This window comes from Borostomias antarcticus (assembly GCF_949987555.1).
Source record: "Borostomias antarcticus genome assembly, chromosome: 1".
Taxonomy (NCBI): Eukaryota; Metazoa; Chordata; class Actinopteri; order Stomiiformes; family Stomiidae; genus Borostomias; species Borostomias antarcticus.
The window spans coordinates 8146059-8155272 of NC_140234.1; the positions used below are offsets into that span (position 1 = coordinate 8146059).

Genomic DNA, 9214 nt, shown 5'->3' on the forward strand with positions numbered 1-9214 from the left:
GGCTCAGTTGACTATGCGTCCCAGAGAGTCCAAGCTCCCCCAATGAATATAATAGCCTACATAGCACGAAACTGTGCGTATAATAGTCTATACGCGAAACTGCGCATTCCCTATAGCTGTTCATTGAACCGCTGGGGGCCGATATAGGTATAAATAAATAAATAAAAACATAGCCTACACAATATTTGTTTTATTTGAATGGTCTTGAAAATATTTTGCTTTTGTATCATAGGTGACGGCAGGTATCATCTTCAGCCATGGATGATGACTCCCGTGCGTAATCCTTCCAACGTTGGAGAGGCGGCGTACAACTGGGCTCACATCAGGACGCGCGGTGTGATTGAGTGCACATTTGGAATCCTGAAAAGCCGTTTAGAGGCCTAGATCGTACCGGTGGGGCAATGTTATACACTCCCCCAAAAGTATGCCAGATCATCGTGCTGCAACTTGCATAACATAAAATGACAATTTTTCCTTTGTTCGTCTTTTTAAATCATTCCACCTCCGTTTGCAGTCTTCCGCGTTTACACACACAAATGGCACTGACTGATTGGGAAATTAAACCCCAAATATGATTTTTTGCTGCAGTCGTGATATTTTTTGCCGAAAGCTGTGAGACATGTTTTTGAACCTCGTCCGTGAGGCCTTCAAGTTCGCTGTCTGAAAATCGTATCTTTCTTTTTCTGTCTGCCATCGTCCAATGATATGGGCTACGAGTTGTATGCGCTGTATGCGCAGTATTTATAGTCATTTCCTATATCAGCAGCAAATTGCACTCAGCCGCAAACACCGAATGGGCGTGTTTGCGCTGGGATATTATTAGCGCAATGTCTTTAGTGAATACGTTTTTAAAACGGAGCACATAGCGGGCGCAACTGACGCGCAATATTATGGTGCAATTAGCGGGCGCAATTTGCTTTAGTGAATTCGCCCCATAGTTCCCTACGACATTCCCTGTGTTTCATCTTTTCAAACACGCCAATCCTGAGAAGGCGCAAGTCCAGCGACACGACACCCAGATGAACCAAGTCAGTGGAAGAAAAAACTGTAAGCTAGTATTATTCTTACAAGGAATTTAATTAAATTAAAAATGTAATTAATTAAAAATTAATAATTTCAGGAACATTAAAAACAATCATAAAGCATGCAAGGTTTAAGGCTACGTGTTCATCACTTAGATTGGCATGACAAAAAACTGCATTACATACTCTGATCCCGCTAGAGAGGGGCAGTATTTCAAAACAGATAGGCTGTGTGTGTGTGTGTGAGTGTGTGTGTGTGTGTGTGTGAGAGTGTGAGTGTGAGTGTGAGTGTGTGTGTGTGTGTGTGTGTGTGTGTGTGTGTGTGTGTGTGTGTGTGTGAGAGTGTGTGAGTGTGTGTGTGTGTGTGTGTCCTACCCCGTAGGAGGCAGCGTTGTGTAGAGGGATCAGTCCTCCTTTATCCTGAGCGTTAACGTCGGCTCCGTGTTCCAGAAGGTACTCTGCTACTTCCAGGTTGTTATAGCCAGCTAACACACACGCACACACGCACACGCACACGCACACACACACACACACGCACACACATGCACACAGAGTAAGGGTTAAGTGTGTGGAGGTAGGGTGTGTGTGTATCTGTGTGTATAGCTGCTAGTGGTGGAGAGAGGATCAATGCATTTAATAATGGTGTTTCTATCTCATGTTGGTGAATCAACAGCTCCAGCCCCTGAGTCACATGCACACTTTAATTTTAGAAATGTGAATTAGGGTCTGGAAAGGCTCTCATCCAGGGTGATTTCTCGGTGGAGTTCCCACCAGGCCAATCAGCGTCCTTTGAATGCGATGACAGAATAAACTAAGCGATGTGATTGGTTAGGGGATGAACTAATCGCTGAGGACTCGCCCATCTCAGAAAACCCAATGAGAGCCTGTTCAGACTGAATAATGAGTTGTAAAGGCAACACCAGCATACCTCTGCAAAGATATGAAAACAACCCTCCAAATAACTGGTGTGTGTGTAGATATACCTGCCAGGTGTAGCGGTGTGTGTGTAGATATACCTGCCAGGTATAGTGGTGTGTGTGTGTGTGTAGATATACCTGCCAGGTGTAGTGGTGTGTGTGTGTGTGTGTGTGTAGATATACCTGCCAGGTATAGTGGTGTGTGTGTGTGTGTAGATATACCTGCCATGTGTAGTGGTGTGTGTGTGTGTGTGTGTAGATATACCTGCCAGGTGTAGTGGTGTGTGTGTGTGTGTAGATATACCTGCCAGGTGTAGTGGTGTGTGTGTGTGTGTGTGTGTAGATATACCTGCCAGGTGTAGTGGTGTGTGTGTGTGTGTGTAGATATACCTGCCAGGTGTAGTGGTGTGTGTGTGTGTGTAGATATACCTGCCAGGTGTAGTGGTGTGTGTGTGTGTGTAGATATACCTGCCAGGTGTAGTGGTGTGTGTGTAGATATACCTGCCAGGTGTAGTGGTGTGTGTGTAGATATACCTGCCAGGTGTAGTGGTGTGTGTGGTGTGTGTAGTGGTGTGTGTGTGGTGTGTGTAGATATACCTGCCAGGTGTAGCGGTGTGGAGTTGCGTCCTTGTGTGTCTCTAAAGTTGATGTTGTCCGGGCTGCAGAGTTTCTGGACGCGGGCCAGGCAGCCCTTCTTAGCGGCGTCCAGCAGGGCGGGGTCGCCCCTCAGCAGGTCCTGGATGTCCCCGTTCCCCTCCTTGACCAGGTCCAGGGGCGTGTTCCCGTCGCGGTTCTTCTTGGTCGGGTCCGCTCCGTGCTGGGGGGGGGGGACACACAGGACGGGTCAGAACCGACCTGAGGCGTCGACATCGGTCTGGACTCATCCGCAGTCTCTCAGCCCCCAGCCTCTCTCATCCCCAGCCTCTCTCTCATCCCCAGTCTCTCTCTCATCCCCAGCCTCTCTCTCATCCCCAGTCTCTCTCTCATCCCCAGCCTCTCTCTCATCCCCAGCCTCTCTCTCATCCCCAGCCTCTCTCATCCCAAGCCTCTCTCATCCCAAGCCTCTCTCTCATCCTCAGCCTCTCAGCCCCAGCCTCTCTCATCCCCAGTCTCTCTCTCATCCCAAGCCTCTCTCTTATCCCCAGTCTCTCTATGTGTTCAGTATGTAGAGCTAGCTAGCCAGACAGTTGTTCAGTGTGTAAAGCTAGCTAGCCAGACAGGTGTTCAGTATGTAGAGCTAGCTAACTAGCCAGGTGTTCAGTATGTAGAGCTAGCTAGCTAGCCAGACAGGTGTTCAGTATGTAGAGCTAGCTAGCCAGGTGTGGAGTATGTAGAGCTAGCTAGCCAGACAGGTGTTCAGTATGTAGAGCTAGCTAGCTAGCCAGGTGTTCAGTATGTAGAGCTAGCTAGCTAGCTAGCCAGGTGTGCGGCTTGTACCTTGAGCAGCAGCTTGCAGATCTCGTATTTGCCCTTGGCAGCAGCCTCGTGGAGGGGCGTGAACTTCCACAGGTCAGCGACGTTCACAGAGGCCCCGTGTCTGACCAGCAGCTCCGCCACCTCGTAGTGACCATAGGAGCAGGCGTTATGGAGGGGCACCAGACCACTGGGAGAGGAGGAGGAGGAGGAGTAGGAGGAGAAAGAGAGGGAGGAAGGGAGGATGAGGAGGAGGAGAGGGGAAAGGGAGGAGGAGAGGGGAGTGGAGGAGGAGAAGAGAGGGAGGAGGAGAAGAGAGGGAGGAGGAGGAGGAGAAAGAGAGGGAGGAAGGGAGGATGAGGAGGAGCAGAGGGGAAAGGGAGGAGGAGAGGGGAGTGGAGGAGGAGGAGGAGAAAGAGAGGGAGGAAGGGAGGATGAGGATAAGGAGAGGGGAAAGGGAGGAGGAGAGGGGAGTGGAGGAGGAGGAAGAGGAGGAGATCAATATCTGTCTCAAGGCCAGCAAACAGATGATCAACCCAGTTTGGTTTGTGCTGCGCTCGGTTAGCGAGCTGTGGAGGTTCTAGAATGTAGCTGTGGAGGTTCTAGAATGAAGCTGTGGAGGTTCTAGAATGTAGCTGTGGAGGTTCTAGAATGTAGCTGTGGAGGTTCTAGAATGTAGCTGGTCTGGAGTGTTGCCGGAGAGAGGTGGCTGAGAAACAACCTGGGTAGACCGTCCCCTGCCCCCTCACCCCTGACCCCTGCCCCCTTCCCCCTCACCCTGCCCCCTCACCCCTGCCCCCTCACCCCTGCCCCCTCACCCCTGCCCCCTCGCCCTGCCCCCTCACACCTGCCCCCTTGCCCTGCCCCCTGCCTCCTCACCCCTGCCCCCTCACCCCTGCCTCCTCACCCCTGCCCCCTTGCCCTGCCCCCTGCCTCCTCACCCCTGCCCCCTCACCCCTGCCCCCTCACCCCTGCCTCCTCACCCCTTGTCCTTGGCGTGGACATCAGCCCCGTGATGCAGCAGGTATTCTACCACGGTCACACGGTTGTAGCCGGCGGCAAAGTGGAGCGGTGTGGAGTGACGCCCCTCTAGATCCCTGCAGTTAACATTCTGAGATGAACACAGAGACTGAGGTAGAGAGAGAGAGAGAGGGAGGGAGGGGAGAGAGAGGGAGGGAGGGGAGAGAGAGGGAGGGAGGGGAGAGAGAGGGGGGAGAGAGAGAGGGAGGGAGGGAGGGAGGGAGGGGGGAGAGAGAGAGGGAGAGATAGAGAAAGAAAGAGGGAGGGAGAGAGAGAAAAAGAGAGAGAGGGAGAGAGAGTACAGTCAGAGTGTGTGCAGAGAGATGCTCACAGTGCTTTTACTGCACCTGTCAAGGTCTATTGTATTCTATTCTGTTCTACTGTGGGTCTACTCAGTGGTCAGTACCTTCACTGTGTCCAGATCTCCAGCCTTGGCGGCCTCCAGCAGCCGGTAGTCCACGTCAGAGTTCCTCACCGGAACATTCTCTGGAGAACACAGACAGAACCCAGCAGAAAACGGTCAGGAGAACCCACCTCTGTGTGTACAGCCAGACACGCATACGAACATACACGCCTACATACACACACACGCCTACCTACACACACACACACACGCCTAAATGGTAAATGGACTGCACTTATATAGCGCTTTTCCACCTTAGCGGCACTCAAAGCGCTTTACAATGGCATCTCATTCACCCATTCACACACACACTCACACACCAATGGCGGTAGCTGTCATGCAAGGCGCTAACCTGCTCATTGGGAGCAATTTGGGGTTAGGTGTCTTGCTCAAGGACACTTCGACATGTGGACAGTCGGAGCTGGGATTCGAACCACTGACCCTTCGATCATTGAACGACCCGCTCTACCAACTGAGCTACAGCCGCCCCATACACACACACACACACACCGACCTACCCCCCCCCCCATACCGTTGAGGATCTGCTGGATGGCCTCGTTACCCATCTGGGCGGCGGTGAAGCCCTGGAGGGACATGATGGAGGCGTCGGCGCCGTAGCCCAGGAGCTGTCTGCAGGTCTGGAGAATGAACCAGTTGGTGGTGTTCAGTAGTGTTAGTAATTACCAGAGGAGAATGAACCAGTTAGTGGTGTTCAGTAGTGTTAGTAATTACCAGAGTGTCCAGAGCTCTCAGCTCCTCAAGCAGGAGCTTCCCAGTTGCCGTGAGGTCCAGCACTGGAGGCTGGGGAGACACAGGGGGAATCATAGATTCATTAGCCCTCCTATACAAATCCTTTACTCATCTTTATTTTCATAGAGTACTTTGTCACTTTGTTCTCAGGAAAATCTACGTTTCTGAGGCCTCTAACCCCCAGCCCTGATCAGAGCAGAGTTTCTGACCCCTCTAACCCCAGCCCTGATCAGAGCAGAGTTTCTGACCCCTCTAACCCCCAGCCCTGATCAGAGCAGAGTTTCTGACCCCTCTAACCCCCAGCCCTGATCAGAGCAGAGTTTCCGACCCCTCTAACCCCCAGCCCTGATCAGAGCAGAGTTTCTGACCCCTCTAACCCCCAGCCCTGATCAGAGCAGAGTTTCTGACCCCTCTAACCCCCAGCCCTGATCAGAGCAGAGTTTCTGACCCCTCTAACCCCCAGCCCTGATCAGAGCAGACTTACAGGGCACCACACAGGGATGTAGGGGACCAGTGCTCCCCCAGGGCTGAGAGGAGGCACAACCGAAGATATCTGTGAAAGAGAGAGGGTATGAATTAGAGACATCAACATACATTCTCTTAATCTGAGGATGACCTATAAACATAAGATGGAGGTATCTCGTCACAAGAGGGGGGACTATGGTCTATGCTTGGATGATGGAACCAGCTAGTGGTGTTCAGTAGTGTGAATAGTTACCAGAGGGTCCAGAGCTCTCCCAGCAGCTGGGAAGCACAACACTGGAGACTGGGCTGAGGGGGCCTGTATGAGGGAGATCAGAGATTCTATAGCCCTCCTATACAAATCCTATACCCATCTTTATTTTTTTGGGTAGTATTTTGACACTGCGTTCTCAGGTAAATATGTTCATGAACCATTTGAGAAACCCCAACCCTGATCAGAGCAGACTTACAGGTGACCACGCAGGTAGAGCACACCTGTGGAGGACCAGGCGGCTGGAGAGATGTTCCTCCTCTGTGTCCTGAGTGTAGGAGAACATCAGGCTAGAGGGAGTTTCTGCTGTGAGGCAGTCTAACATGCAACATTCTAGGCCTGTTGTGATTGGCTGTTTTGCGGAGCCTACCAGTGCCAGAACATCCTGCAGGCCCCTCTGTGTGTCCTCAAGTGGAACTATGGGAACATATTAACAGTTATGTTTACTTGTCTTAATGCTGTAAGGTAATTATAGATTTTTATAATGGGCCCCTGATAGCAAAGAAAATTAAGTCTCCCTGGAAATAAATATCTCTATTCGCATCACATACTCTCAAGCAATGTCACACAATGATCTAGATGTCGACTGTTAGAACTTTGTGTCCGGTAACAACCCATAGGTGTCCCTTAGATGCTGTATCCCTGTATTGTCCGTTTTATGTACTGAATCATCAAATAAGTGATTTAGTGGGTCTCAGAGAGGCCAGAATATGAATGCTGTCTGTTAACAAGTTAATATCCTGAATCTAAAGGGTACATCACCCTGGGCTCTTTTTTTGCCCTTTCCTTATAAGTTCATACAGCCAATGGCATAGTTAGAGAAAATAAAGCAAAAAGAAGGCCTAACACTAGGCCTATTCAACATTCAGTCGTGTGTGTGTGTGTTCTTTCCACTCTCGGTCTTTTGGAAGGGGAGGTTGGACAATGAGTAGACCTCCCATGTAATATTACCTGATGTTGCTTTACCTCTTATCGACGACGCATCGGGACTTGGATCCCTCGTCTGGTAAACGTACCGGTAAACGGCACATGCTGCACCTAGACCAGCAGCGGCGCACAGCAGCGGCCGCTGGCGGATTAGGCGCGATGCTGGGGAAAATAACACACTCATGATAAAACCAAGCCAGCACTCTCCAAGACGAAATCAAAATTATATGAATGTTTATTGATTAAAAGTACACACGGTTCTTATATTATGACGTCGTCCAGTATCATTAGCCGTGGTAGTGAAATGTGTCCGGGTGACGTAATTGCTTATCGTTGCTGTGGAAACGTGACGCGATCGCATTCCTGACTTCTTTCGCGCGCTTGTGTTTACATTCCTGACATTCCTCAGGCATTTACCTCAGGATTGCACGCGATTCTTGACATTGACAGTTTTCCGGACATTTTGCGCACATTTCACAACAGAATTCGAGACAAGATCACTACTTCTACAGCAGATAACTTCTATATCATTTTCCTTTTATATTGTCCCTGGATTCCGTCATCATTATTTGGCAGGGTTCTCCTGTGTGAGGACGACGTGATGATGTAGGCTACTACTCCCCGTCTCTCCGTGACTTGAAGTCTGACTGTTCCAACCCGGCTAATTGCCTTATTGATTCTTGTTACAATAGATCTTCATACCGTGCCGGGATGCCCCATTACTGGGAACTGACGAGGCCGTATGCCAACTCTCCCGTGAAAACATTGTGGGAGCCGATATTACTGCTCTGCTCTACGGTCGACTGTATTTATGTAGTGGTAAGTGAGGCATCTAACTAACTTGGCCTAACTTGCTGACTTCAAATTTCTCTGCAAGTCAGTATAGCTGCGATCAGACCTAAGCGGGTGTCAGAGCGGCCTTTGTAGAGCGGAACGCCCAGACTGGTAGCTGTCCGTGGTTCTGAAAGTTACTCCACTGGATCCCAAGTGGTGCTAGCGGACAGCGGGCATGGCGACGCTGTCCATGGTCTTGTTCTGTTGCACTAGTTCAGGGGTGTCAAACTCATTTTGCTTCAGGGGCCACATAGAGCCCAATCTGATCTCAAGTGGGCCGGGCCAGTAAAATAATAGCAAAATAACCTAGAAATAACGTCAACTCCAAATCTTTACCTTTGTTTTTCAATATTTCAATATTATGCCTTAATTTATAATTTAGCCTATATATGTGCATTATAACTCACAGACCACAGTGGATCTACAAAGGCACAAAACATTTATTCACAGATAGGCCTATGGAACTGAAAAAATGGCATTTCACTTTGATTAAAACAACTTGTTTATTTTAATGTACAGTAGATACATTTTCACATCTGACCACCTGAACTGACTCACCACACTATGCACAAACTAAAGTGGGAGCTATGAAGAACGTTATCACCCTGCCTTGTAAATGTATTAAATTTGTACATTTCAAAAACCCATAAAAGTGATAGCAGTGCATGAGCAATAGAGTTACACCAGACCAAACTATTTTGTGCTGAAGCTGCTGACTGATATTATACTGCACAATGTTCATGGTCTTTAAATATTACATTACCACAGTAAATGTTATTTTTAACAGAACTGTATTCTTCAGAGTGCTCTCATCAATTGCAACCGAAAATGCAACAAATGACTTGACTTTGTGATTCATTTGGCTGTCCAAGTCTGCCGAGAGATCTGAAATTCTATCTGCGACAGTGTTCCTCGTTAGGTTAATGTTGGCAAAGGCCTGTCGCTTTTCAGGGCACACGATTTCTGCAGCCTTCAGCATGTTTTCACGAACTCGCCCTCAGAAAATGGCTTGGATCCTAACGCTATGTCGTTAGCAATAAGGTAGCTAGCTTTCACCGCTGCATCACTGACCTCTCGGCTACGGGTAAAAACAGACTGCTGTTTCTTCAGACCCACTAACAATTCATTTATCTTCTCTATTCTCAGTTGTCCTCGCAAATGGTTGTATTTTTCACCATGATGAGTCTCATAGTGG

General features: G+C 49.3%; 1 protein-coding gene across 1 annotated transcript in view; it reads right to left on the reverse strand.

The window, feature by feature from the left end:
• Positions 1 to 7951, reverse strand: part of LOC311325682 (poly [ADP-ribose] polymerase tankyrase-1-like) — a gene marked incomplete at its 5' end in the record, with an annotated part of 19984 nt that extends 12033 nt beyond the window's left edge. The window contains 11 exons of the mRNA XM_084458414.1: positions 1398 to 1507; positions 2537 to 2756; positions 3377 to 3542; positions 4336 to 4481; positions 4779 to 4858; positions 5308 to 5413; positions 5556 to 5576; positions 6244 to 6306; positions 6438 to 6526; positions 7225 to 7347; positions 7888 to 7951. Of these exons, the coding sequence (XP_084314540.1) occupies positions 1398 to 1507; positions 2537 to 2756; positions 3377 to 3542; positions 4336 to 4481; positions 4779 to 4858; positions 5308 to 5413; positions 5556 to 5576; positions 6244 to 6306; positions 6438 to 6526; positions 7225 to 7347; positions 7888 to 7951 (1188 nt within the window). The remainder of the gene's footprint in view (positions 1 to 1397; positions 1508 to 2536; positions 2757 to 3376; positions 3543 to 4335; positions 4482 to 4778; positions 4859 to 5307; positions 5414 to 5555; positions 5577 to 6243; positions 6307 to 6437; positions 6527 to 7224; positions 7348 to 7887) is intronic.
• Positions 7952 to 9214: the final 1263 nt, after the last annotated feature.